At 48.5% G+C, this 27,442-nt stretch overlaps 4 protein-coding genes across 15 annotated transcripts; 1 reads left to right on the top strand and 3 right to left on the bottom strand.

Annotated features, from left to right (window-relative positions):
* Nucleotides 1–436: 436 nt before the first annotated feature.
* On the bottom strand, nt 437–4,987 carry LOC141936941 (zinc finger protein RFP-like). The gene is made up of 9 exons (XM_074854346.1): nt 4,887–4,987; nt 3,497–3,688; nt 3,334–3,411; nt 3,121–3,216; nt 2,337–2,549; nt 2,223–2,245; nt 1,999–2,114; nt 855–914; nt 437–768 (listed from the first exon to the last, which is right to left on the bottom strand). The coding sequence occupies exons 2-9, from the start codon at nt 3,557–3,559 to the stop codon at nt 617–619; spliced, it is 801 nt and encodes a 266-aa protein (XP_074710447.1). The 5' UTR covers nt 3,560–3,688; nt 4,887–4,987; the 3' UTR covers nt 437–616.
* On the top strand, nt 3,681–27,095 carry LOC141936917 (uncharacterized). Of its 11 annotated transcripts, none has more exons than XM_074854289.1 (10): nt 3,681–4,631; nt 5,648–5,750; nt 7,079–7,525; nt 16,587–16,727; nt 19,317–19,427; nt 19,746–19,844; nt 20,212–20,364; nt 20,736–20,890; nt 24,598–24,827; nt 26,691–27,095. In XM_074854289.1, exons 2-10 carry the CDS (start codon nt 5,675–5,677, stop codon nt 26,755–26,757), a joined length of 1,479 nt encoding a protein of 492 aa, XP_074710390.1. In that variant the 5' UTR covers nt 3,681–4,631; nt 5,648–5,674; the 3' UTR covers nt 26,758–27,095. The 11 variants fall into 11 exon arrangements, 10 of the variants coding, with proteins under 10 accessions (XP_074710390.1, XP_074710386.1, XP_074710393.1 ...); XR_012626841.1 differs by lacking the exon at nt 5,648–5,750 and adding an exon at nt 21,235–21,338 and having other exon boundaries at nt 3,833–4,631; XM_074854285.1 differs by lacking the exon at nt 5,648–5,750 and having other exon boundaries at nt 3,833–4,631.
* On the bottom strand, nt 10,310–16,580 carry LOC141936860 (C-type lectin domain family 2 member E-like). Its single transcript, XM_074854203.1, is given in 6 exon segments — nt 10,310–10,359; nt 10,470–10,672; nt 11,106–11,212; nt 11,614–11,786; nt 12,536–12,634; nt 14,712–16,580. Coding segments are annotated over 6 exon segments (690 nt in total). The 5' UTR covers nt 14,770–16,580.
* On the bottom strand, nt 22,039–27,213 carry LOC141936939 (C-type lectin domain family 2 member B-like). Of its 2 annotated transcripts, none has more exons than XM_074854339.1 (6): nt 27,102–27,213; nt 24,538–24,692; nt 24,057–24,167; nt 23,667–23,848; nt 23,285–23,385; nt 22,039–22,964 (listed from the first exon to the last, which is right to left on the bottom strand). In XM_074854339.1, the coding sequence occupies exons 2-6, from the start codon at nt 24,623–24,625 to the stop codon at nt 22,823–22,825; spliced, it is 624 nt and encodes a 207-aa protein (XP_074710440.1). In that variant the 5' UTR covers nt 24,626–24,692; nt 27,102–27,213; the 3' UTR covers nt 22,039–22,822. The 2 variants fall into 2 exon arrangements, with proteins under 2 accessions (XP_074710440.1, XP_074710441.1); XM_074854340.1 differs by lacking the exon at nt 27,102–27,213 and adding an exon at nt 24,808–24,856.
* Between the last annotated feature and the right edge of the window lie 229 nt (nt 27,214–27,442).

The raw sequence follows: 27,442 nt of genomic DNA, 5'->3' as shown, positions 1-27,442 counted from the left end.
GGCGGCAAAGAGGATGGTCGGCGGCGTGGAGGAGATCTGGGGTGCTGCGACGCCGGCGGCTGAAGGCGACTTAGGAGCGCGGGAAATGGAATAATAAAAGGTTTGAGCTTAAAAGGGTGTTTTTAGAGGGTCCCACTGGGGGTTTAGCGGAGGGCACGGGGCGGCAGGGGGAGGTGTGAAGGGAGGGTGAGGGATAAAAAGGCTCCGCGGAGCGGTGAGAGGGGTAATAAAGTACCGGGGGGGGGGCGGGGGGAAGGGGCTGCGCGGGGCGCGGCTCCTCCCCGCAGGGGCTGGAGGCGGGGAAGCGCGTCTAGCGGCGGAGTTCCCAATCAGGTCCGGCGGCGCGGTTTTCAACCAGGTCCGCGCCCCCCGCTCGGCCCCGGCCCGTGTGGTGCTGCCTCAATTGTTCAAAACCAGCAAATACCTTCAAATCGCGTTTTTTTTTAAAAATTTTATTGAGCTGCGCTTCAGCACCGCAAGGCCCGTCTCTAAGGAAGCGGAGCAACGGCTGGAAGTAAAATTTGGCGTAAATTCGCGGGGTTTTTCCTCAGCCGCCACCTGCGAGATGTGAGCGGGACGAGCGCGGGGCGGGAAGGCGACAACTCGCCCACCCGGGCTACCGCGTCCGCGTCCGGCATCGCCCCGGGGCTCCCCCCTGGCAGGCGCCGGTCGGGTCCTGCCCCGGTCCGGGCTCCCCCCCTCGCTGCTCCTCATCCCACCGGACGCTTTTTCTGTCCGCCAAGAGCTGCGGGAGCGAAGCCGCCTTCGCTGCGGGGAAACCCGGGCGGGTCAGCGGCGGCCGTTTTAGGGGGCGTAAAAAAAAAAAAAAAAAAGGGTAAAAGCGGTCGCCTCACCCTTCTCCTTTGCGCTGGGGAATTGTCCCGCTCCCGGCTTCGCTTCGGGTCTCCCCGTGTCTGGAAGGAGGTGGGGGGTGAGCGGGGAGCTGCGCCCGCTGCTGCCTTCAACAACCGCCTTTCCCTCCTGAAATACTCGGAGTCTTCCCAAAAGATCTGGTTTCCTCCCCAAATACAGCTGAATTCTCTCGAAATACCAGAATCCCTCCCCAAATGGCTCAGAATTCTCCCAAAATAACTGACTCCCTCCTCAAATACCTCTGATTTCCTCCCAAAATACCAGAATGCCCCCAAATGCCTCTGAATCCTCCTCAAATACCTGAATCATCCCCAAGTATCTCAGAATCCCTCCCAAAATACCCCTGAATCCCTCCCAAAATACCTGAATCCTCCCCAAAGACCCCATAACCCCCCCCAAATACCTCTGAATTCTCCCCAAAACCCCTGAATCCCTCCCAAAATACCAGAATCCTCCCCAAATATCCCTGAATCCTTCCCAAACACCCCTGAATCCCTCCCAGAATAACTCTGAATCCTCCCCAAAGACCCCATAACCCCCCCAAATACCTCTGAATTCTCCCCAAAACCCCTGAATCCCTCCCAAAATCCCAGAGTCCTCCCCAAATATTCCTGAATCCCTCCCCAAATACCCCTGAATCCTCCCCAAACACCCCTGAATCCCTCCCAGAATAACTCTGAATCCTCCCCAAAGACCCCTGAATCCCCCAAATACCTCTGAATTCTCCCCAAAACCCCTGAATCCCTCCCAAAATCCCAGAATCCTCCCCAAATATTCCTGAATCCCTCCCCAAATATCCCTGAATCCTCCCCAAACACCCCTGAATCCCTCCCAGAATAACTCTGAATCCTCCCCAAAGACCCCTGAATCCCCCCAAATACCTCTGAATTCTCCCCAAAACCCCTGAATCCTCCCCAAATACCCCAGAATCCCTCTCAAAATACCTGAATCCTCCCCAAAATATGAGAGTCGTCCCCAAATACCCCAGAATCCCTCTCAAATACCCGAATCCTCCCCAAATACTCCTGAATCCCTCCCCAAATACCTGAATCCTCCCCAAAGACCCCTGAATCCCTCCCAAATACCCGAATCCTCCCCAAAGACCCCAGAATCCTCCCCAAACACCTCGGAATTCCTGCAGGGCCTCCCGCAGCGCCTCCCGCTGGCGGCGGCAGCAGCTCAGGCTTTTCTCCAGCTCCCTGGGGAGCCCCGAGAGGAGCTGAAGCCTCATTTCGCTCCAGCTGCGAAGAGAAACGATGCGGATGGAGACGGATTCAGCGTCGGGGGGGACGTTTAACCCAGCCCAGCCCCTCTCCGCAGTCGGGGTGACGCGACCAGGCACCACGTACCCGCTCAGGATGCTCCCGATATCCTAAAAAAGTGGAAAAAAGGAGAAAAAGAGGGTTTAGAACCCCCCAGGCAGCACTTTGGGAGGAGCTTTTTTTGCTACGGAGGAGCCTCACCTGGGGCGAGCGCTTGGCCTCCAGCTGCCCGATGAGCCCCTGGGGCCGCGCGATCCCCTCGGCCACCCGCAAAGATTTTTCCTCCTGGGCGGCTTCGAAAGCGGCATCGAGCTCCGCCAACCGCCCCAGCACCTCCCGCTCCTTCTCCTCCAGGAACCAGCGCAGCCGCTCGAACTCGGCCCCGATGCGACGCCGCTCGGCTTCGCTCGTCTCCTGGAGAAGAAAAAAAAAAAACAAAACCACCACACCCAAAAAAAAACCCCACTGTGAGGCCACATGCCACCCCCAGACCTGAATTTTTCACTTTCAAGCTAAAGGACAAAGCGCTTTGGCTGGAGCCAGGGGGGTTGTAACGCTGGGGATGCAGTTAATTAACAGCTGGAGGGTAATTAAGCAGTTCAGCCGGTGCTTTTCTGTCTCCTTTCCCCTTCCCCGTGGCCGTTTCTTCTTTATAGTTGGTGCAAAATCAACCGGGGCCCTGGGAAGCGGCGCGGAGGGTTAATTCCACATGAACAAACATCCCTTTAGGACTTGATCTGGGATGAAAACGAGCGGCGCCACGAAAATAAAACCATTTAAAAGAGGAATAATAAGCAGCTACACAGGAGGCGGCGCTCACCAAACCTGCCCGGGATCCACACCGGCAGCTCCGACCGGGTTTGGGGCTTTGCAGGGCGCTGGGAGACGATCCCGCGTGTTTCTACCGGAGGGATGAGGGGGAAAAAAAACCCCCAAAAAATACAAAAAATACCCCAGGACCCCTTTGGGCTGCTGAAACCTTTACCAGATAGTCCAGGCGTCGCTTCTCTTCGCTCGCTCTCCAGTCCAGAAATTCTGCCAACGCCTTCCTTAGGGATCGCAAGTGAGACTGGATTTTGTCCTGAACGCACCCAAAATAGCAATTTGAAGCAATCAGCCTGGCTCCGTTGTATAATTCTGCCTTTAAAATCTTAAATTATTTGGCAGAGGAAAGCAAATATTCCGCCCCAAAAGCCACCTGGCTGCCTTCCCTTGAAAGCAGGAATCGACTCGCTGCCAGTTTTTCCCACGAACGGGACCAGGCGCCGTCTCTTTGCTTTCCCACCCAAAAAAATTCAAATATTTTCGCGATATTTTTTGCGGGGCTGAGGGGGGAAGAGGCTCGATGGGCCCGATCTCACCTCGCAGGTCTCAGCGGATTCCCCGAAAAACTTCATGGCCGCAACCCGCGGCTGCTCGCCCATCGCCGCTGGCACCCGCGTGGCCCCGATGGGGTTTTGTTTCTTCAACGCCGGGAGATGACGTTTTTGACGCCACCTTTTTTTTTTTTTTTTTCCTCCTCCCTGACATCTACATTGAGAAAGTAAACGGGCCTGAAATGGGGCGGGGGGGGGAGCGCAATCGGCAGGTGCAGGAGGCGTCTGAGTGCGTCTGCGGGTGGGAGATTGAAGGTCTCCTCCCGCCCCGGGTGATAAAAGCTGGCGGAGGCAGAGACGGGGCCGAGCTTTTGCTGAGCCCGTGCCAGAGAGAGGGGGAAAAAACTCCAAAAGAGGAGAAGAAACTTCAAGAGAGGGGAAGAAACTCCAAAAGAGGGGAAAAAACTTCAAGAGAGGGGAAGAAACTCCAAGAGGCAGAAAAAACTCCAAGAGAGGGGGAAAAACTACAAGAGAGGGGGAAAAAACTTCAAAAGAGGGAAAAAAACTCCAAGAGAGGGGAAAAAACTTCAAGAGAGGGGAAGAAACTCCAAGAGGCAGAAAAAACTCCAAGAGAGGGGAAAAAACTACAAGAGAGGGGGAAAAAACTTCAAAAGAGGGAAAAAAACTCCAAGAGAGGGGAAAAAACTCCAAGAGAGGGGAAAAAACTCCAAAAGAGGGAAAAAACCTTCAAGAGACGGAAAAAAACTCCAAGAGAGGGGAAAAAACTCCAAAAGAGGGAAAAAAACTCCAAAAGAGGGAAAAAACCTTCAAGAGACGGAAAAAAACTCCAAGAGAGGGGAAAAAACTCCAAGAGAGGGGAAAAAACTCCAAAAGAGGGAAAAAAACTCCAAAAGAGGGAAAAAACCTCCAAAAGAGGGGAAAAAACTCCAAGAGACAGAAAAAAACTCCAAAAGCAGGAAAAAAACTCCCAAGAGAGGGAAGAAAACTCCAAGAGACGGAAAAAACTCCAAGAGAGGGAAAAAAACTCCAAAAGAGGGAAAAAAGCTCCAAGAGAGGGGAAGAAACCAAGCGGAGAAGCAGCTGATGAAGCAAAACCAACCAGAGGAACCCCAAAACAGCCCGAAAAGTTCGAGAGAGGGGAAAATCCCAGCGCTGCCAGGTGGGTTACATCACCCTGCTGGGTTTTTTTGGGGGGAAAAAAGGGGATTTTGAGCACTCTCCCCACAGGGGAAGGAAAGCGGATTTATCCTTGTTTTGCCCTCGGGATCTTTATTTCGGATTTAAAGGTGTTTTGTGGTGGTCGGTCACGGTTATTATTTGCTTCTTGTTCTCCCGTAACGATCCAGCTGCAGAAATTTGGGTGAAAAACAGCACAAATCCTGCTTCTATCTTCATTTAAGGGTGATTTTCCTACCTTTTTCCCCACTTTCACTCCTCCACCTTGCTGCTTTAATTCCCCTCTCTGCAGTTTTGCCGGGGAAAGAAGCGACCTGATTATTTTGGAGTCTCGCAGCGTGGTTTATTCGACCATTTTGGGGCTTTATTACTAATTTTTTAGTGCCCCTTTACCGTGGGCAAGCGCTTGTTTGCACTCAAAGCCCCGCGCCGGGTGTCGGAGAACGGATTCGAGGCCCTTCGACACCCCGCCCTTATCTCCCCCGTGCACATTTTCCTCGGGGGCCAGCGGCAAATTTCTCCGCCTCTCGCAAGATTTCTCTGGACGCCGGGAAGTTGGACTCAGCTTATCTCAATTTTAAGGATTTTTTTTGCTTCCTCAAATAAACCTCGTTGGATTTGGTTGCCCAAGAAATCAAGAATGGTGGGGGCAGAGATGGATTTAAGATGGATTCATCCCTGAGCCAGCACGAGGAATGAGGATTTTGGGGTATAATCATATTTATGAGGTAGATGGGTCCATCCCAACGTGCTCCTCATGTTCTTTTCATGGTCATCGGGGAAGTCATAGATTTAATCCATCTTTGTGGGTCTTCGCATAAATTAACAAAACTTTGCAGCTTCTGGGGACAAGAAAATGGGCATTTTCTTTCAAGTATTTTGATAAAATGCAGTGGTTGAACCCATTTTCTGACATATAAAGGGGTGAAAAGCTGAGATGTGCCCATTTGTAGGATAATAATTGCATTTTATTCTTCTTTGCCCTTCCTGCGCCTCCAGCCGGGCGGGGAGGACGGCGCGGGCGCGATGACTTTCCTCCTCAAACCGCGGCCGCGCACGTGGGATCTCGCCCTGGACTACGACACCGCAAAACAGTTTGAAGGTAACCGGAGGCGGCCGGAGAGGAGCAAAGTACCAATTCCTGATGTTTTCTGGGCCGCAGCAAGTGAGGTGGCCGTTGGCGTTGGAGATCCTCCAGCTCCACCTTCAATCTCTCTGGTTCCTCCATCTCTGACCTTCATCTCTTGGCTCTTCCATGTCCAACTTTGGCCTGGGGATCTGCCATCTCCAACCTCCATTTTTTCTATCTCCTCACCTGGAGAGTCTCCATCTCCAGCCTCCATCTTCTGTCTCTTCCATCTCCAACTTCCCCTGGAGATCCTTCATCTCCAACCTCCATCTCTTGGCTCCTCTATTTCCAACTTGGCCGGGAGATCCACCAGCTCCAACCTCCATCTCCAACCTCCCATCTTCTGTCTCTTCCATCTCCAACCTCACCTAGAGATCCTCCATCTCCAGCCTCCATCTCTTGGCTCCTCTATCTCCAACCTCCATCTTTTCCTATCTCCAACCTCTCCTGGAGATCCTCCATCTCCAACCTCTCTCTCTTGGCTCCTCCATCTCCAAACTCCCCTGGAGATCCTCAATCTCCAACCTCCATCTCTCGGCTCCTCCATCTCCAAACTCCCCTGGAGATCCTCAATCTCCAACCTCCATCTCTTGGCTCCTCCATCTCCAACCTCTGTCTCTCGGCTCCTCCATCTCCAACCTCTCCTGGAGATCCACCAGCTCCAACCTCCATCTCCAACCTCCATCTTTTGTCTCTTCCATCTCCAACCTCTCCTGGAGATCCTCCATCTCCAACCTCCATCTCTCGGCTCCTCCATCTGCAAACTCCCCTGGAGATCCTCAATCTCCAACCTCCATCTCTCGGCTCCTCCATCTCCAACCTCCATCTCTCGGCTCCTCCATCTCCAAACTCCCCTGGAGATCCTCAATCTCCAACCTCCATCTTTTGTCTCTTCCATCTCCAACCTCTCCTGGAGATCCTCCATCTCCAACCTCCATCTCTCGGCTCCTCCATCTGCAAACTCCCCTGGAGATCCTCAATCTCCAACCTCCATCTCTCGGCTCCTCCATCTCCAACCTCCATCTCTCGGCTCCTCCATCTGCAAACTCCCCTGGAGATCCTCAATCTCCAACCTCCATCTCTCGGCTCCTCCATCTCCAACCTCCATCTCTCGGCTCCTCCATCTCCAAACTCCCCTGGAGATCCTCAATCTCCAACCTCCATCTTTTGTCTCTTCCATCTCCAACCTCACCACCCCTCTCCCTTTCTCCTTAAAAAGTAACAAGTGAAGAGAATTTTTGGGGTGTGCGTCCCCTACGCTTAAATTTGACTTTTGATTCCTTCTCTGTTTTGCTTTCCAGTGGACGTGACCCTGGACCCAGCCACGGCGGGTCCCGAGGTGATCCTCTCCGAGGACCTCAAAGAGGCCACCTGGGGCAGACCTGGACACCGGTGGCCTGAGGGTCCGGGCCAGTTTGACACGGATCCGTGCATGTTGGGCAGCGAGGGCTTCACCTCGGGCCGTCACTACTGGGAGGTGAAGGCCAACGGGCGCTTCTGGGCCGTTGGGGTGGCCCGGGAGTCGATTCAGAGGAAAGGTCGGGTCCTCTTCAAGCCCAACGCCGAGCTCTGGGGCTTGCAGAAGTACGACGAGCTCTGCGTGGCCCTCACGGCTCCTTCCAACACCTCCGTCCCGCTCCTCAACGGGGAGATCGGGGTCTACCTGGACTACGAGGTGGGACAAGTCTCCTTCTACGCCGTTGGCAGCCGCCAACGCATCTTCACCTTCCCCGTGGCCTCCTTCAGCGGTGAGAAAGTCTTCCCCTACTTCTGCGTCCTCCTCTCCACCATCAAACTGTCCCCCAAGGGTTGATGCGTCGCCGGGGTCCCCCCAAAACCGGTTGCTCCACGGCGGTTGGAAACGCTCCTTGATGCTCCTCAAGTCTTATTTTCCAGGTCTTGGAGTCATTTCCACCTCATGGTCCTACCTCCATCTTAGATGGCTCCAATTTGGGTTATATCCAGGGGGTTTGGGGTCCGAGCTCAGAGCAGCTCATCTCATCTGAAAGTCGCTGTTATTAAATTCATCCAAAGCTCGTTAACGGGAGCTGGGCTTCACCGAGCTGGTTTTGAGCTGAAAACTTGGGGTTTTGCCCCTTCTGAAGGTGGTTTTTACTGACCTCGATGCCTGTCCAGGCTTCCAACCCAAATTAAAAATCTTAATTTTTACGTTAAGACCAGCTGTTACCTCGGTTTATTTTGTCACCACGAGGATGTGCTTGTGCCCGCTTCCCCCCCCCCCTCCGGCATTTTCTTCTGCTGTTCCCCACGCTCAGGGTGTATTTCCGCATAATTAACGTGCAGCTAATTATAAATTATAAAAATTATCAATTATAAAAATATGCTCAGAATATAATAAATACTTTTTTTTTAATACCCAACCCAAAACTCACCAGCAAATTCAACGTCGCCCTTGGATGCAGCGGCCTCGACAGGCTGATTTGGAGGAAAAATCATATTTTTTTCCTTCCGCCCCCCGCCCCCCAGCACCAAAACCTCGTTAATTTTTAATTTGCAACCCTATTTCCAACGTTTTATTTTCAGTTTTTGTCTTTAGCACCGTCTCCAGGGTGAACGATGCTCCTCGGCGGCGGGTCCGGCTGCGCGTAAGGAGCAGCGATGCCCGGTCCTGCCCCTCAGATGTGCACAAGACATAATTTTTTAAAAAATTTAAAAAAAAATCCCCAGATCCTCCCAAAAAATTCAGGCTATAATTTAAAGCAGGAACAGGAACAGCCACAGGGGGGCACCATGGACCAGGGCGCTTCTGGATGCGCCTTCGCTTCTGTTGGAAAGAAATTGGGTTACCTATAAAATATTAAAGATTTAATTTATATTTATGGGTTCTTTTTTAGGTTTTTAGGTTTTGTAGGTCTTCAGTTCTTTACATTTTTAAGGTTTTTTTAGTTCTTTAGGTTTTTAGGTTTTTAGTTCTTTAGTTTTTTAGCTTTTTATCTTTTTAGGTTTTTAGGGGGTTTAGGTTCTTTAGTTTTTAAATATTTAGTTTTAAAATTTTTTTAGTTTTTTAGTTCTTTAGTTTCTTTAGTTTTTTTAGTTTTTTAGGGTTTTAGGTTTTTAGTTTTTTAGGTTTTCGAGGTTTTGTTCTTTAGTTCTTTAGTTTTTTAGTTCTTTAGGTTTTGGGGGTTTAGGTTTTTAGGTTTTTGAGGTTTTGTTCTTTAGGTTTTTTTAGTTCTTTAGAGTTTTAGGGTTTTAGTTTTTTAGGTTTTCTAGTTTTTGTTCTTTGGTCCTTTAGTTTCTTGAGTTTTTTAGTTCTTTATTTTTTGGGGGTTTTAGGTTTTTAGTTTTTTAGGTTTTCGAGTTTTTGTTCTGTAGTTATTTTAGTTTTTTAGTTCTTTAGTTTTTTTAGAGTTTTAGGGGTTTAGTTTTTTAGGTTTTCGAGTTTTTGATCTTTAGTTCTTTAGCTTTTTAGTTTTTTAGGGTTTTTAGCTCTTTAGTTCTTTAGTTTTTTAGGGGTTTTAGCTCTTTAGTTTTTTAGGTTTTTATTTAACAAACCCTCAAACCAGCTGGATCCAGGGGGGCTTCTCAGCTCTGCCGGAAGCAGAAAAACTTCGAAGACGACTTTGCTGTGAGCAGCCACCCCAACCCCGGCCGATGATTGTAAAGACCACGGAGATGTCCTGCACCACATTTCATCACTAAGAAAACCTGGAAAATTTCACCAAAATCTCACTTTTAGGAGAGAACCTTTAACAAACGGCAGGCAGTTTTTAAAAAACAACCCGCTTTTCGGATGCTTGAGGAGCTCAGCGACGCTAAAAGACGCTCGAGGTTGGGCAGGAGAAGGGTTTTGGCTGTGAACCGTCAACACTTCACCCACCTAAAGCAGGTTTTTTGGTTGTCCGTGCAAACGTGTCAGGTTTTTATCAAGACGAGATGCTCAAAAGTCTTCCCTGGACACAACGTTCCGTGAAAACGTGCAAAATTTTTTTCTTTTACTCCTCGTTTTCTTTAAAAACCTTGTTGGCTTTGATCTCCAACCTCACCGGCGCGCTGAGGCGAAGACGTCGCCGCCTTTTCTTCTCTCCAACCTTGACTTGGCAGATCCTCCCCAATCCTGTCGCCGTCCCACCCCCAGAGCTCAGTCCCTGGAGAGAATAATCAGAATTTTTGATGCGTGGACGTCTCTTCACCTTCATCTTGCTCTTGACAGGTTGACTTGGTTGCTTCCATGAAGACAAAACCAGCAAATTCTTGGAGGTCTCGCAGGCGTTGTCCATCCTTGCGGCGTTTCCGCGTGCTCCTACGGCGTCAAGAGGCTTTTCTCAGCCAGCCAAGCCTGAAGGTTGCTGCTTTAGCTCCAAAAAAAGCGGGAAAAGCAAAAATCCTACGGTATTTACCCATTTTTCTGGTCATACCGTGCGAGGCAGCAGACATCTCGTGGAGCTTCACCCTCCAGACGTCCTTCTGGGATCCTACGGATTTCCTCTCGCTCCGACGTTTAATTGCAGTGGAATTATGAGTGAATCACCACAAAGTACGAATCTCAGGGGCGTTGTGATATTTTTTGTTGGTCACAAGCCAGAGTTGGGTTGACAAATGCAAACGCGTGATGACTTTGGTTCTTCTCGGGCAATTTTTGGCAATAGGCATTTTTCCCCGAGTTCGCTTTTTCTGTGGTGTTTTTTTTGGGGTTTTTTTTTTGAGGTTTTCTTTTGTTTCCTTTTTGTTCACCGGGTATTTCGGTTTGAGGAGCGCTCCCTGCGGATCCTCAAGAGCTGACGCAAAGGTTTTGAGCCCGTCTCGTCCCGTTGCCCTTCCTTGGGCTCTGCAGCTCGGGTTTATTGCAAACCCAGCTCTTCTCGGCGCCGCAGCGGGAGGAGCTGAGCCCGTCGTCCTTCACGAGGGCGCAGAGGCCGCCGCCGCGGATCTGAAACCTGGAAGGGCAGATGAGACAACCCACCTCAGGTGGGGACAGCAGGAAAAAAGGAGAAAAATCACACATTGGCTTTTCCCTCACCACCACCCTTTGGTTCTCAGGGGTCCTCATGGGCATCAACATGCCAATATTTAGGTTGAATTATGTCTATTTTGGCAGCAGTCTGGGTCGGCTGGAAGAAACCTGAAGCTTTGCAAGCAAAAAAAACTTATTTAAAAATTAAAAAAATCAGCGTTTTCCCCACCAAACGCACCGCTTCCACCTCTCAAAGGGAAAAAATGAAAACCAGCTCCGGATGTGACGTTGCCCTTCCCAAACGTCTTCGTCCCGTTGCTCCCTCTGGATGCACCTCAAATGCCAGAAGAAAACGCACGTTTTTGGGGCTGAGGAGACACCAACCGACAACGTGACGATGAAAAACACAGACTCACAGGGGAGATAAACGTGAGCGGTTCACCCACTTCCACGGTTGCTCCTCATCTTCCCGCGAAAGGCCGATCCAGTGCTCCAAGCTCCCTTTATATCTCGTCACGAAGGTCTGAAAAAGAGGAGAAAAAAAGGCTTTATAGGTCACGGGGCTTTGAGACATCTCTGGCAGGTCTGCAGAAACCTCCTTCCACCCAATAATCTAAATTCTACCAGTTGTTCATGTTCCTTTAGGGTTCTTTTGGTGCTTGAACCTTTCAACCTGCTACCAAAAACTGTATTCTTTGAGGCAAAGCGTAGAAACGGGGCTTTTTTTTTGCTATAGATTGGTGAGAAATTTGAAGAAAACCATGATGACCCACCCTCAAGAAGACCATTTTCCTCATCTCCTCACCCCAGATCTCCAAGGAAGATCTTGGAAGAGCGATCAAAGAAACCAAAAGGTGGTAAATACGTTGGTGGCTTCTTTTTTTTTTTCCCCCCCACGCTAAGCACGGCCTCAGGTCTCCTTACCAAGTCCTCCACGCTGTCGAGCAAGGCCAAGGAAGCACCAAGAGCGGAGCAGTTGTCCCGGCTGGATGTCCAGTTGCCCTCAGCTTCCGAAAAATAGTAGCATTTTCCTCTGTAGCCGATCCAGTCGAACGGACAGCGGAAGCAGGGTTGGGGATGAGGCTGAAAAGCCTGAACTGTCATCGATAGAGCAACACCGTTAAGGAGAAAGACCTTCCCCTTGGCTCCCTGGGGTGGGGAAGGTCATCCTCCACCCCGTGGCCTCCAAAAGTCTTACATCTGCCTCAACAGCGGGAGGAAAGAAAAAATTAAGACGCCAAGAGAAATCTGGGGTGGGTTGGAGGGAGAAAACAAGCTCAGATCTTCTCCCAGCGTCGTGGCGTTGGGCAAGGAATGGGGGTGCTGTACCTTCAAAGAAGAAAAACAGGGTGGTGGCCTTCAAAAAAAGTTTTGAGGAGGATTTCTACAATAGCCCTAGTCCTAAACGCCCCCCCCCCCCCCCAGGTATTGCTATGGGTCGTTAACGCAAAGACAGCGATGGCCGAAGGACAGAAAAAGAAGTTCTCTTGTTCCTGCAGACTTCTTGGTGTGGTGGGACTCGTGCCAACATCTCTTGGTGCTTGGACAAGCAGCGAACGGCCCCTTCTTCTCTGAAAAAACACCTTTGAGAAAGCCCAGGTGACTGTACCCATGAAACGGCTCTTTCTGGTGGTTTTTTTAAGGGTTTCTAGACAACATCAGCTCCTACACAGAGGAGATGAGTTTGGTTTTCTGGAGAAAAGCTTCTCATGGAAATGTCCCTCTCCTGAAGAGGACATCTTGGGTTGGGCTGCGTCCTCCCCCGGGGCGTGGCTCTGGCACACGTGCAACAACCCAAAGTATCTCCCAGATGTTCCCCACAGGACAAAAACCCCTCGAGACCCACCTGCGAAAGCGACGGCCGTGACGAGCAGAGCCACGAACAGCACCGCCATGGTCACCTGACAGGCAACACGCGCCTCCGGCTTCATCTCCAGGCTGTAACCTGCAGGAGAAGAGACCTTCAACACCTTTGCGGGGGGAGCAACGCGCTCCAGGTCCGGGCTGTTGGCCCAGAAGATGGTTTTTTCCTCCTTTTTCTTGAGGATGAAGAGGACTTTGAGCGCAATCTCCCCGTCTTGGACCAGCGTGGAGAGCACCAAGCCCCACATCACTTGGGTGATGCTCATCAAAAGCATCTTTGGGAAGAGTCTTCCTCAAGGACACGCGTCGTTTGACGCCCGAACCATGAGGGGTTGGTCTCTTCCCAACACCAGGTGGACTCGCTGTCATTTTGGGTGAGAAACCTCAAAAATTCTCGACGTGGAATCGAATTATACGATGAGGGGTTCGTCTCTTCCCAACACCAGGTGGACTTGCTTCATTTTGGGTGAGAAACAGCAAAAATTCTCTGCGTGGAATCGAATTATACGATGAGGGGTTGGTCTATTCCCAACACCGGGTGGACTTGCTTCATTTTGGGTGAGAAACATCAAAAATTCTCAACGTGGAATCAAATTATATGATGAGGGGTTGGTCTCTTCCCAACACCAGGTGGACTCGCTGTCATTTTGGGTGAGAAACAGCAAAAATTCTCTGCGTGGAATCGAATTATACGATGAGGGGTTGGTCTATTCCCAACACCGGGTGGACTTGCTTCATTTTGGGTGAGAAACAGCAAAAATTCTCTGCGTGGAATCGAATTATACGATGAGGGGTTGGTCTATTCCCAACACCGGGTGGACTTGCTTCATTTTGGGTGAGAAACATCAAAAATTCTCAACGTGGAATCAAATTATATGATGAGGGGTTGGTCTCTTCCCAACACCAGGTGGACTCGCTGTCATTTTGGGTGAGAAACAGCAAAAATTCTCCACGTGGAATCAAATTATACGATGAGAGGTTGGTCTCTTCCCAACACCGGGTGGACTTGCTTCATTTTGGGTGAGAAACATCAAAAATTCTCCACGTGGAATCAAATTATACGGTGAGAGGTTGGTCTCTTCCCAACACCAGGTGGACTCGCTGTCATTTTGGGTGAGAAACCTCAAAAATTCTCAACATGGAATCAAATTATATGATGAGGGGTTGGTCTCTTCCCAACACTGGGTGGACTTGCTTCATTTTGGGTGAGAAACAGCAAAAATTCTCAACTTGGTGGCTCTTCTGATCCAGAACAGGCTCTTTCCCCCCGCCACGAGCAAAGAAAATTCTGTTTCTTAAGGGTTTTACTGAAAAATCTGTGGTTTCACCCCGTGGGGCTTCTCCTATTTGTCTTTCAGGCTTCCCCCTCTTTGTCCCCATCTATCACATGAACTAAATCTCATGGGAAAAAAACACTTTTCCCCCTTTTTTTTCCCCCCATGTAAAAATATTAGTCAGAAACCAGATATACCAAATAATTTAAAAAAAAACATATAAAAAAAATAATATTTTTAAAAAATCAACAAAGACCAACAATTGAAAAAATCATCAAATAAATCAACAAATTAAAAAAAAATCAAGAAATAAAAAAATTCAACAAATATGCCAAATCAAAAGAAGATCCCTCAAAATCTTAGTCCCTGGCTGGGTAGAGAGAGACCCAAAAAGCCCCTTTTTTACCTTATTGTGCTCCGAGAGGATGATGGGGATGGGAGGAAGAGTCGGGTCAGTGTTGAAGGGCCTGAGGTGTCTAAACTGGACTTAAATCCCAGACTTATTTTTTTTGGGGGGGAGGGGGGTCTTTTAACATTTCAGCTGTTCCAAAATTTCTTCTCATTCCGAAAAAAGCAGAAATTTGGAATTTTGGGGGAGGAAAAAAAAAAAAAAGACCCAAAAGCACTCGAGTGCCTCGTGGAGGATGAGTCACCTCAGAGCATCTGAAATGAGGCTGAAAAAGCAAAAATTCCATCTGCTGAGCGACAAAAATTTTCCCCCGAGGGAAGTGCGAGAAAAAGAGAAAAAGCTGCTTTTTTTTTTTTTAACTACCCCCCCCCTTACCTCAGCTGGTTTTTGTTCTCAAATTATAGAAGTATTAAAAAAAAAAACCCAACCCAACCCAAAACCCACAGCGATTCGTCAGTTCATCGCTCTGCAGTTACCTGCCCGCGGGCTCCTTCCCACACCCCAAAATCTGGAAGAAACCCTCGTTTCCGTCATTTTTGGGTTCCACCGCCGCAGGTTTCACCTCTCAGAGGTGTCACGAAGGCTGTCGGGCCTCAGCCCCCCCCCGGGCTTCGCAGGAATGATGTCGGAGGACAAAAAAAAAAAATCATAAAATTTCCCTTAAGAGGACACCGGTTTTCTCCCCCCAACTAAAATTTACTCGCCACAATTAAAGTTTTTTTTCCCCCATAATTAAAGTTTTCTCCCTGCAATCAAACTTTCCTCCCCCCAATTATTTTCTTCCCCCAATTAAAATTTTCTCCCGGCAATTGAAATTCTCTCCCCCCAATTAAAATTTTCTTCCCCAATTAATTTTTTTTCCCTGCAATTAAAGTTTTCTCCCAAAAATTAAAATTTTAGCCCCATAATTAAAATTTTCTCCCTGCAATTGAAATTCTCTCCCCCAATTAAAATTTTCTTCCCCCATTTTTTCCCCCCTAGTTTTCTCCCAAAAATTAAAATTTTAGCCCCATAACTAAATTTTTCTCCCTGCAATCAAACTTTTCTCCCCCCAATTAATATTTTCTCCCTGCAATTGAAATTTTCTCCCCCAATTAAAATTTTCTTCCAATTAATTTTTTTCCCCTCCAATTAAAGTTTTCTCCCCAAAATTAAAATTTTTGCTCCATAATTAAAATTTTCTCCCCCAATTAATTTTTTTTTCCCTCCAATTACAGTTTTCTCCCCAAAATTAAAATTTTCTCCCCCAATTAAAATTTTCTTCCCCCAATTAATTTTTTCCCCCTCCAATTAAAGTTTTCTCCCCAAAATTAAAATTTTAGCCCCATAATTAAAATTTTCTCCCCCAATTAAAATTTTCTTCCCCCAATTAATTTTTTTCCCCTCCAATTAAAGTTTTCTCCCCAAAATTAAAATTTTTGCTCCATAATTAAAATTTTCTCCCCCAATTAATTTTTTTTCCCTCCAATTACAGTTTTCTCCCCAAAATTAAAATTTTCTCCCCCAATTAAAATTTTCTCCCTGCAATTGAAATTTTCTCCCCCAATTAAAATTTTCTTCCAATTAATTTTTTTCCCCTCCAATTAAAGTTTTCTCCCCAAAATTAAAATTTTAGCCCCATAATTAAAATTTTCTCCCCCAATTAAAATTTTCTTCCCCCAATTAATTTTTTTCCCCTCCAATTAAAGTTTTCTCCCCAAAATTAAAATTTTTGCTCCATAATTAAAATTTTCTCCCCCAATTAATTTTTTTTTCCCTCCAATTACAGTTTTCTCCCCAAAATTAAAATTTTCTCCCCCAATTAATTTTTTCCCTCTCCAATTACAGTTTTCTCCACAAAATTAAAATTTTAGCCCCATAATTAAAATTTTCTCCCCCAATTAAAATTTTCTTCCCCCAATTAATTTTTTCTCCCTCCAATTACAGTTTTCTCCCCAAAATTAAAATTTTAGCCCCATAATTAAAATTTTCTCCCCCAATTAATTTTTTTCCCTCCAATTACAGTTTTCTCCCCAAAATTAAAATTTTCTCCCCAATTAAAATTTTCTTCCCCAATTAATTTTTTTCCCCTCCAATTAAAGTTTTCTCCCCAAAATTTAAATTTTAGCCCCATAATTAAAATTTTCTTCCCCCAATTAATTTTTTTTCCCCTCCAATTACAATTTTCTCCCCAAAATTAAATTTTTCTCCCCACAATTAAATTTTTCTCCCCACAATTAAAATTTTAACTCCAACTCCCCCCAGCTCATCCCACCCCCCCTCACCTGGATGCTGAGCGCGACCCTCTGCTGCTACGAGAAACATCAAACAGAAAATACTAAAAAATTCACTAATTCTTCGCTTTGGTTTAGATCTGGGGAATTTTCACGCGGATCCTGCGGGGCAGCTGCTCCCCAGCGACGCCGCGGGGGTTTCCCGCCGTCACCCTCGTCACCTCCTTTTTGCTGCGTTTCCAGCGGTTTCGGCCGGGGAGGACGGATTGGCCAAACCAGGTTATTTTGGGGTGGAAAAGGGGAAAAGAGCTGCTGCGGGCGCTCGCTGTGCTCCGGGGGGTCGGGGATGGTGCGAGGATGAAGTGGAGGGAGGGGGTCGGGCCCTCGGGCTCATTTTGTGATTTTTGTAATATAGCCAACTCCAGGGGTTTTTACCCAAAAACACAAAATTTTTTCTTTTTTTTTTTTCATTTTTTCTTTTTATTTTTTTTTCCTTTTTTCTTTTTTCTCTTTTTTCTTTTCTTTCCTTTTTTCTTTTTTCCTTTTCCTTTCTCTTTTTTCTTTTTTCTTTTTTCCTTTTTTCTTTTTTATCTTTTTTCTTTTTTCCTTTTTCTTTTTCTCTTTTTCCTTTTTTCTTTTTTCTCTTTTTTCTTTCTTCTCTTTTCTCTTTTTGTCTGTTTTCTTTTTCCTTTTTTCTTTTTCCTTTTTTCTTTTTTCTTTTTTCTCTTTTCTCTTTTTTCTGTTTTCTTTTTCTCTTTTTCCTTTTTTCCTTTTTTCTTTTTTCTCTTTTCTCTTTTTTCTTCTCTTTTCTCTTTTTTCTGTTTTCTTTTTCTCTTTTCCCCTTTTTTCTTTTTTCTCTTTTTTCTTTCTTCTCTTTTCTCTTTTTTCTGTTTTTTTTTCTCTTTTCTCTTTTTCCTTTTTTTTCCTCTTTTTTCTTTTTTCTCTTTTCTCTTTTTTTTTCTCTTTTTCTTTTTTTTCTTTTTTCTTTTTTTCCTTTGTTTTTCTTTTTTTCTTTTATTTAGTGTTATGGGGGTTTTTTTAAAGCAATGGTCACACGCCACCGGAGCTGCTGCTTTTGCAGGGCACAGGAAGAACAAAGTGTGAGAGCAGCTCACCACAAAAAGTTTCCATGAAGCTAAAAAGGCTTGCAGGCAGAAAAAAAAAAAAAAAAAGTAAAAAAAAAAAAAAATTGAAATAATCATTAAAATTAAAATTAAAACAAAGATTTGAAGAGGCCGTGCTTTTCCTGCCGGGACTTCTGGGTTTCTCCTCTGTTACCCCGTTTCTTGCCGCTGGCAGGTATTGGGGCAAATTTCTGCTTTTTTTTTTTCTTGCTGTCTTTTGGGTGCGTGGGGAAAAAAAGTAATTTCTACCTCTACAAAAAGGCATTGCTGGGGGTGTTAGGGACGGGCCCAAACCTGCTACAAATGGGGTTAATGCCAAAAAGAAACAAAAAAAAAAAAAAGAAAAGGGAAGGAAAAAAGGGTCAGTGTGGGCTGGGAATCGCTGGTTGCGCCTGCGCTGGTCAGAGGGTCCCTGACTGGGAGCAAACGCGGGTCTGGGGGATGTAAAAGCACAGCGGGGCGGGGGGAGGGTGCACTTGCAGGGTAAAAACCAAAATAAAATCAAAATAAAGTAAGATAAAGTAGAATAAAATAGAAAATAAAGTAGAATGGAGTAAAACAATAGAATGGAATAAAATAAAGTGGAAGGGAATAAAATAACGTGGAATGGAATAAAATAAAGTGGAATGGAATAAAATAAAGTGGAAGGGAATAAAATAAAGTAGAAGAATAAAATAAAGTGGAAGGGAATAAAATAAAGTGGAAGGGAATAAAATAAAGTGGAAGGGAATAAAATAAAGTAGAAGGGAATAAAATAAAGTGGAAGGGAATAAAAGTGGAATGGAATAAAATAAAGTAGAAGAATAAAATAAAGTGGAAGGGAATAAAATAAAGTAGAAGAATAAAATAAAGTGGAAGGGAATAAAATAAAGTGGAATGGAATAAAATAAAGTGGAATGGAATAAAATAAAGTGGAAGGGAATAAAATAAAGTGGAATGGAATAAAATAAAGTGGAAGGGAATAAAATAAAGTAGAAGAATAAAATAAAGTGGAAGGGAATAAAATAAAGTGGAAGGGAATAAAATAAAGTAGAAGAATAAAATAAAGTGGAAGGGAATAAAATAAAGTGGAAGGGAATAAAATAAAGTAGAAGAATAAAATAAAGTGGAATGGAATAAAATAAAGTGGAACAGAATAAAATAGAAAATCTCTGCTCGGTGTCCTGGCTGCCAGGCGCAATCATTAAACTCATCGATGTTATTACGCCTCTAAATACGGGACCTCCTCCTGGCTAGAGGACATCGACCCCCTCACCGGCCTTAATTCACACGGGAAGGCTGTAGGATATAAGGGGTTTTTTGGTTTGTTTTTTTTTTTAAAAAAAAAAGGAAGATAAAAGGCCCAGGCGATGCCATTTCCTGGGGCGAGACGCAGGCGCGAGCGGGTCGGTCATAAGGCGAGGGGTTGCCCAAGAACAGCTTCACTCTTGGGACCCGCTTGCAATTTTCTGAGCCGGTCATGGCCGGAGAAATAGTTTATGCTGATTTAAGACACCCTGGGGATGGTTTTTCTCCCGACAAGAAGTGTCCTGGTAAGTCCTGTTTTGGGGGGGAAAGTGCTTATTTCGAGTTTTTGGGTTCTCTTGCTTCTTCATGCCCATGTTGTTGAGGTCTCCAAGAGAACGTTGGATGGATTAAACATCCTCTAAGGCGGGATCTTGGCTCGCGTGGAGCCACGACGGGATGGGGGGGAGAGAGAGGTTGAACGATTTTGCCTCTTTTCCTGGCAAAAATACATCCCAAGAAGCCCAACGTGAGCCAACGCTCGATGGGAAGCAAAACTGCCAAGACGACATCCGGGTGGAGACGAGGTCTGGAGAGACCCACGTCCCCCCGGCCGCCGCCCCCACGGCGGGTGGGTTTCGCCTGCTCTAATTTAAACCGATTTCAGAAGGTTTTGGGGCTGCTGAGCGCCAGCGTTGGGCGCCCAGGGCCGCTCTCGAGGCTACGTGCAGCCCCTCCACCACCTCAAACCCCACCCTCAGGTGATGCCCTCGCTCCGCATCCAACCTCATCGGTGGCGATTTATTTTTTTGGAGGCAGCAGAGCAGCCATAAACTTCTGCTTAAACTCACCAGCTTTTTTTTTTTTTTTCTTCCCCCCCACCCCACCCAAACCCCAGCTTTTTTGCATGAAAACGGACAACTTTTTTAAGCAATGTGGCCTCTTTCAGCTCCTGCCTTGTGCCCGTGGTGGCACAGGGTCCTCCTCAAAGTCAGCGGGCTGGGCCACCTCGTCCTGCTGGTGCTGGTGGTGGTGCTGAGCGTGCAGGGTGAGTAACCTGCCCTTAATCTACATCTCAAACCCCAGCGAGCGGGTTTGGGAGGGGAAATCGGGTTTTATTTCAACGTTTCAGCCTTTGGAGGGGCCAAGGTTGCCCCGTGGAGATGCAACAAGATGCATCACCCCCCCCCCCCCGCCAAGAGTAAACCCTCTCTGAGCTAAACCTGGATTATCCCCGTAGCTTTTAAGCGAGAGAGGAGGACGCAAGGCAGGGTTTTAGGCTCGATTAATTAACCGGGTGCAACCGCAGCGGGGAAAAAGAAGGGTTGCGCAAAATCAACCCCAGCCCTACCTGGTTTTTGTGGGTTTTAACCCCAAACGGCCGCAGCCTTCTCACCCCAGGTCGTTCCCTCAAGTTTTTCAGGGCTCTCGGCAGCCGACAGCCACGAGCGTTCCCCGGCAAAACGCCGAGACCCCGGGAAGGACCCAGCCGGAGCGATGCGTCGTTTCAGCCCTGAGACGGTATTTTTGCGAGCCCAGGCAGGAGAGCTCCGCCGGGGGATGCTCAGGTGGGACCTTCCTCCCCCCTTCCATCACCAGGATGCCCCTGGGGATGGGAATTGTCGCTCCCCCCCAGGGTTATTCGGCGAAGAGGAGGGTTGCAGGGAAGTTGGTTTTTTTTTTTGCGTACGGGGAGGAGCGGGACCAACCCTAGGGAGGAGGTTCTTCATCGCCCTTCCTCCATCCCAACCAACCACTCAACCAGTCTTCCTCCTCCTCTCCAGTGATGGAGCAGGAAAAACAGTGTGAAAAAACTCAAGGATGGGGCAAAGAGGTGGGGTGGGGGGGATGAGCAACCCCTTGGTGCCTTTCAACTGGTGGTTGGGGAAGACCTTGGATCCCCCTTTTGGGTTGTCTCATGGTTCTTTCTCCTCTTCAGCCTGTTCTGGCTGCAAACTGTGTCCCCAGGAGTGGCAGCTCCACGGGGACAGATGCTACTGGCTTTCCAAGGAGAAGGGGAACTGGACTCAAGGTAAAAAAGGCTGCGAAAATCAGGAGGCTCAGCTGGTGGTGCTCCGGAACAAGAAAGAGAAGGTAAATCTAGAGGAGAAGGCGTGAAAAAGAGCAGAAAGTCCTTTTTTTTTTAGGTGGGTAGGGGAGCAAGAAGCAGCAGGAGGAGGGTTTGGAGACACCGTGGTGGCTCCTAAGAGGTGACTGGGAAGAAAAAAAGAGCTGAATCGTCCCCTAACCCCCCCCGTGACGAGGGGGAGGGAGGGAGAGCTCGGATGGACGCGACTCTTTCCACCCCAGAGCTGCTCTTCGACACGGTGGCGTTGAGAGCACGGGGGGGGACATTCGTGTCCCGTCTATTTGGGGATGAAACGAGTCAAATTTATTCTTTGCACCCCACAAAAGCCCGGTCACCTCCCATTTCCCAGAAATCCCTCAAGATTATTACGGGCACGCAGACGGTGTGGGTCGGATTGCTGTCATCCCCCAAGGAGTTGAGATGGGTGGACAACACGTCCTTCAACGCCAAAACGTGAGTGTAGCCACAACCCCTTGGCGTTAAAAAAAAAAAAAAAGCAACTTTGCTTCATTTCAGACCCGGTCTAAGATTTTTCTGTCAATGCAACGGTCTTGTAGACCCAAGAGTTGGGTTGATGGAGCACGGTAACGCAACACCTCCCACCCAACCCACCCACCCAACACCCAACCAACGGTTGGGTTTGATGGCCCACGCGTGCTCAACGCGGGGCCGCCCGCCCGCGAGAAATCGTTCAAAAACGGTGCAAAAAAAATAAAAATAAACCAGGAGACATGCCCAACCTCTTCTGCGAGGCTGGAGGAGTTCGGCAGTTGAATTTTTGTGGGGCAGGTGGGGCAGCTTGCAGAAGACGGATGAAGGGTGCGGGACGCTGAAAGAGGAGTTGGAGGTCGATATCTGCGACGACGAACACAAGTGGGTTTGTCAGAAAGACCCTTTCCAGCTCTCCCCCTCGACGGCCGACGGAGAGAAATGCGACGGCGCCGTCTGACGGGTGCCCAGCCCCGAACACCCAGCCCACGAGCCACTTGGCCACCAAGATTTGGGGTGAAACCAACCCAAACCTCAAGATTTTAGGGTTGGCCAGTGCGTTTCCCACGCGGGTCAAGCCCATTTTTTTGGGGCGAGCTGGGGAACGTCTGTGCCCCAGGCACTGTGTCAGCAGAGCTACGGCATCAATAAAAAACCCAGAAAACTGGTTTACTTCGATTTTTTGGACTCAACTTGTCAAAAAAAACCACAGTTACAGACAAGAGCGGCACAAAACCGTACGGCAAATAGCACAAAGTTCAATCAAGAAAAGTTTTTCTCTGCGACGGCGTCTCCCTGAGCGCAGCTGAGAGCATCCGCGCGCGGCCCGATGCAGGCAGCGGGGTTTTGTGGGTTTAGGGTGTTTGTTTTATATTTTTTTTTTTTTTTGTCTTTTGGGGTTTTTTGTTGCCGTTTGGGGATTATTTTTGTCATTGGGAGTTTGTTTGGGGTTTTTTGGGTTTGAGGGTTTTTGGGGTCGGGTTTTTATTTTTTGGGGTGTTTTTTTGGGTTTTTGGTTGGGATTTTGGTTGGTTTCGTTTTGGAATTTTGGGGTTAAAAAATACAAAAAACGCCTCTAAAACATCCCAAGCCCATCCAAATCCACCATTCTACCAAATTCCCCCCATTTTTCATCCCCAGCAAGAAAACAAATTCATAGGAACTAATTCACTCCGGTGAGTGAATTATGGACCTGACTGGTTTATAGGTAAAAATCTGCTTTCAAAAATGGGTAGAAAAAGTTCGTTTTTTTTCTTCTGATGCAGTGCTCCAGCAGCAAGATCACAGCCTAACTTACCTGAGCAGAAAATTTCATTAAAAAACAGCAAAAACTCATAGATGTTGGTGACAGAGCGAGGCGTAAGGCTTTACCGAAGAAAAACCATCCTCAGTTTTCCTTCATCTGCCGGTCGGAGAATTGGGCTCGAAGGTTCCGTTTTTGGTGCATTTCACGCCGGGTATGTTTTTTGCTTCCAGAGGACGTAGTCGTCGGGCCGGCTGCAGAGCCAGTGCTTCTTGGTGTGGCACAGAGAGGAGCTGATCCTCTCCTGGTTGAGGTACGCGCAGCGCCCGCCGCCCCACACCTCGAACCTGCAACGCGACACGCTCAGCGGAGCGAGAAAAGGAGGAAAAGAAGAATTCTACCCCCAAAAAATAATTAAGAAAAGCTGGGATTTCCTCTCTAGGAGAGGATGGGCGGCGCTTGGCTGAGGGGATCTAACAGGGGTTTGGTGGGCAGCAGCGTGGCAGGAGAAAATCCCCATCCCAGGAGGGGTCATCGCTCCTAGAAACCGCACCCAGGGGGGGAGCGGCGATGCCACAGCCCCCCCCCCGCCCCGAAACCATTTCCCACCCCACCAAGAAGCAAACTGGTCCCAGTTGCCACCCCCAAGCTCCCCAGAGGGACCAACCGGTTGTCGAAGGCTGTGCCGTCGCTCCACCACCACCCGTCCTCCTCCTTCCGCAGCCCAAACCAGTGATTCGCTTCGCCTTTGTAACGCTTAATGAACATCTTGAAAGAAAAAAAAAAAAAAAACAACTTGGTTTAGCTCATCTGGTCTTCCCCACCCCCTCTTTGCCACCCAGGGCCATCCCCCCACCCAGAGTCGGCGCTTTCCCCAAGGCACCCGCTCCTGGTTACACCGTTAGGTGCAATTTGGGGCCAAGCAGGTTTTCACTCTGTTTTTTTTTTTTTCCCCCCTCTTTTTTTTTTTTTTTTCCTGCCTCTTTGTTAATTTTTTTTTCACGTTTCCCACCCCGGTGCTAGCGTAGGGGCTCAAACCCCGTTCTCACCAGCTCATCCACGGTGCTTATGGGGGCCAGCGAAGCTCCCAGGGCCTCACAACTTTCCTGACTGATGGTCCAGTTGCTCTCAGTCTCCGAAAAATAATAACATTTGCCTTGGAAACCGAGCCAGGCATCTGGGCACACGTGGGAGAAATCCGGGCGAGGCAAACGGGATCCCAAATGGACAACTGAAAAAGAGAAAGCTGAGCAGCCCTAAAAAGGAGGAAAATGGGATTTATTGGGTTTTTTCTGCAGCGGAGGGGGGAAATGGGGGTGATGCTTTGGATGCTTTCCCCTTTCCCAAGCGACCTGGAGCACAGTTGAGGAGGAAAATCCTGGAATTCCCCCTTCCCCCCAAAAAGGGGCCCAATCCTGCCCACGGGGGATGGGACTCACCAGTCAAGGCCACCAGCAGGATGAAGATGAGGAGGCTCAGCACCACGCACACGGGGATGAAAACCTGCGACGAGCGGGATCGTTCCCAGCCTGACTTCTTGGTGTTGGGCTCTGGGGGAGGAAAGAGCAGGAGAAGGTGTGGGCTGGGTCATCTCCCCCCTCCCTCCTTCACCCTTTTCCTGCCGGATCCTCACTCCTGCCCAAGCCCCGGCTGGGACAGGGACCGTTTTGGGGGCTTGGGAGGGTGGGGAGAGCTTGCGGAGGCGCGAGGGCCGTCCGCAAGGAGAGCGGACGCGTGTCCTTCAACGGCACCGACGTCTTTTTGAGGACCTGGCGGTGGACTCAGGGCTTTCCATCCTTTAGAGGCAGCCGCATCCCCCCAAAAGCTCCATCCCCATCCCACTAGTGCTCCACCGGAGCGAGATGCTCTTCCCACCCCCCCGCCCTCACCCCGAGAATTGGGTTTTTTTCCCAACTTTACCCCATTTGCAGTTTTCCTCTATATCGTTGAGGTTCTTCAACGCTTCCTCTTGGTCCGCAGATTTGGGCCTTTGGGCTCCTTTCCCCATCGTGGGCAGAGACGTGCTCAACCCACGGGCTCAGATCCACCGGCGTCTGCGGGGACCGTGGCTCAGGCTGTGTGTTAAGAAGGAAAAAGCTGAGAAAAATCTGCAGCCAACCAGCCTTTGCGAGATCCCATCAAGCTGTCCAGAACCCCAGAACCTTTTTAGTTTTGGCCTCTCCAACGCACCAAGACCTCGTGGGCACCAGGTACCATGGGAAGCCACGGGAGGGGGCATTTGTCCTACACGGGGGAGGGAAAGGAAGGCAGAAAAAGAAGGCAGGCAGAAGGATAAAAAAGATGAAAACACCAAGAGGGGAGAGAGAAAGATAGAGAGAGGAAAAAGGGAGGGAAAAAAAAAAAAAAAGAAGTTTAGACGGAGTTACAATATTAAAAGAAAAATATAAATTATTCATAATTTAAAGGGAGTTTAAGTATTTCGGAGGGGACACAAGTCTGTTAAGGGGTCAGGGCTGTCACTGCAGGAGCAAACTGATGGGTCAAAGTGGAACTTGTGGTTTGACCCCGCTTGAGAAACTCACGGGCAGGAAGGAAGCTGATTTTAGAACAAACCCAGTATTACTGTTGAAGCTGCTAGCTACTCGCAGCAAATTTTGCTCTGAGGGAGCTTTTATCTCAGTTCCTCCAGCACCCACCCTCGCACGGACCAAAGAGCACAAACACGTTGCAACAGTTTTTGTTGCTCTGCTGGGTCCTGTGTGCTCCAGCGTTTCAGAACGAAGCAATAAATGACTGTAAAGACCGTGCCCAAACGCGTTGAGCTGGGTACAACCGTTGGAGCAGGTTTGGGTCGTCAGTAAATAGAGCAGAAAGAAATGGAAAGACGTTCCCATCCCCTCCACGGGGGATTTCATAGAATCCTCTCGGTTGGAAAAGCACTTGAAGATGATCAAGTCCCACCATGAACCTCCCCCTGACCGTTCCCAACTCCACCAGATCCCTCAGCGCTGGCTCAACCCGACTCTTCAACCCCTCCAGGGATGGGGACTCCCCCCCTGCCCTGGGCAGCCCATTCCAACGCCCAACAACCCCTTCTGCAAAGAAATCCTTCCTAAGAGCCAGTCTGACCCTGCCCTGGCGCAGCTTGAGGCCATTCCCTCTTGTCCTGGCACTGGGTCCTTGGCTCCAGAGACTCCTCCCCCCTCTCTGCACCCTCCTTTCAGGGAGTTGCAGAGGGCCAGGAGGTCTCCCCTCAGCCTCCTCTTCTCCACACTAAACCCCCCCAGGTCCCTCAGCCGCTCCCCATCAGACCTGTGCTCCAGACCCTGCACCAGCTCCGTTGCCCTTCTCTGGACACGCTCGAGTCATTCAATGGCCTTTTTGGGGCGAGGGGCCCAAAACTGAACCCACTCACCGAGGGGCGGCCTCACCAGGGGTCAGATCCCTCCCCTGTCCCTGCTGGCCACGCTGGTGCTGGTACAAGCCAGGATGCCACTGGCCGCCTTGGCCACCTGGGCACACTGCTGGCTCCTGTGTTGCAGAACCAGTTTTAGGATTAAATTTAGCAGTAAAAAAAGAGAGAAAGTCATAACAAGGGTGGGCTGAGAAAGGTGCTTCCCCATCCCTGGAGGCACCCAAAACTCAACGGCACAGGGCCCTGACTTTGTTCTATCTCCGAGCAGAGTTTGAGCTGGAAACGCTCCAGCCCTGGGTGGGGAGAGCTGAGGCGTTGAGATAATATTTGTAACCCAAGAGTCCTCCCTCGAGTTCAAAATTTCACCGAGGAAGCTCTCCGCTTCCCCGTTTCAAACTGAAAGCTTCTGTTCCACTTTTGACTTCGCTTTGTAACGATTGTGAAACAAAATTCCCTTCAAAAAAACCCACAGAAGTTCATGTTTGTCACCCCACCAAAATTTCAGAGATCACAGAGGGCAGCCTGAGCTCCTGCCGGGGGGTTTTATCCCTCCCAAGCCCACTGTGGTTTCCAGCCAGTTTGCTCCAGCTCCCCCCAAAAATCACTATTAATTCCACTAAACTAAAAGAAATTTAAGTCCTTTTTATCATACGATTCTTTGCCTCTTTTCCCCACGATTTTCTTAATTCCCTTCCAGAGAAAGCGACTCTGTTAGCTACAAGGGGCTGAAAAAAATCATCAGCACTGAAAAAACTCAGAACTGAAAAAAATCAGCACTGAAAAAAAAGCAGCAAAACAGTGACCAAAAAAATTAAAAATCAACTGAAAAAAAACGCATCTACAAACTCCAAACAACCCCAGCAAAACAGCAAGAGACGGGGCACCCGTGGTGGCAAAAGCTTCAATAAAACCAGCTGAAAAGTAGCGAGTCGGGGGGTTGGTTTTTTCCCCCCCTCGCTTCAATTTACCATTTTTAATTTAGCCCCCAAAATAAGAGGTCTCTGTCTGCAGGGTCCCCCCCCACCCCAATCCCAGCATCGCTCCGGCTGGGACCGACTCACCCACCCCCCGTTATTCCCCGCAAAAAGCTGCGTTTTACGGAACTCACCTTCTTTAGCAGAGTGTTCCCGGGCTGTGAGTAACTTCCTGGTGCTGCTCGAATATCGTAACGAGCAGGGAGGGACGACACCCTTGGGTGTTACCTTGGGGTGTCTCCTTGGGCAGCTCCTGGAGCTGGTTTCAAACGGTTCGCAGGCAAAGCCGGGCTCAGGCCATGCTAACGCGGGTTTAAATCATCGCGCTACGGCAGAGGAAAAACCAAAGTGTTGGGCTTGCTGCTGCTTCCCCCATTGGGAAACAAAAAAAAAACCAAACCGGGCTCGAAGAAAAACCAGCCCAGAGCAATGAGAAAATGCTCCAAGGAGAAGTTGGTGCAGGGTGGGAGCTGAA

The sequence above is a fragment of the Strix uralensis genome, chromosome 35, assembly GCF_047716275.1.
Source record: "Strix uralensis isolate ZFMK-TIS-50842 chromosome 35, bStrUra1, whole genome shotgun sequence".
Taxonomy (NCBI): Eukaryota; Metazoa; Chordata; class Aves; order Strigiformes; family Strigidae; genus Strix; species Strix uralensis.
This window is presented reverse-complemented; position numbering and strand designations above follow the sequence as displayed.

Coding starts and splice junctions, on each gene's coding strand:
- LOC141936941 (XM_074854346.1), bottom strand. CDS start 3,559: ATGGGCGAGCAGCCGCGGGTTGCGGCCATGAAGTTTTTCGGGGAATCC. Junction 3,217..3,333: donor TTTCAAGGGAAGGCAGCCAG/GTGGCTTTTGGG, acceptor GGGTGCGTTCAG/GACAAAATCCAGTCTCACTT. Junction 2,550..3,120: donor AGCGACGCCTGGACTATCTG/GTAAAGGTTTCA, acceptor TTTCTTCTCCAG/GAGACGAGCGAAGCCGAGCG.
- LOC141936939 (XM_074854339.1), bottom strand. CDS start 24,625: ATGGGGAAAGGAGCCCAAAGGCCCAAATCTGCGGACCAAGAGGAAGCG. Junction 23,849..24,056: donor CCTGCTGGTGGCCTTGACTG/GTGAGTCCCATC, acceptor TCTCTTTTTCAG/TTGTCCATTTGGGATCCCGT. Junction 23,386..23,666: donor TAAGCACCGTGGATGAGCTG/GTGAGAACGGGG, acceptor TTTTCTTTCAAG/ATGTTCATTAAGCGTTACAA.
- LOC141936917 (XM_074854289.1), top strand. CDS start 5,675: ATGACTTTCCTCCTCAAACCGCGGCCGCGCACGTGGGATCTCGCCCTG. Junction 7,526..16,586: donor CCCCGTGGCCTCCTTCAGCG/GTGAGAAAGTCT, acceptor GCTTTGGTTTAG/ATCTGGGGAATTTTCACGCG. Junction 20,891..24,597: donor TCCGGAACAAGAAAGAGAAG/GTAAATCTAGAG, acceptor CTTGGTCCGCAG/ATTTGGGCCTTTGGGCTCCT.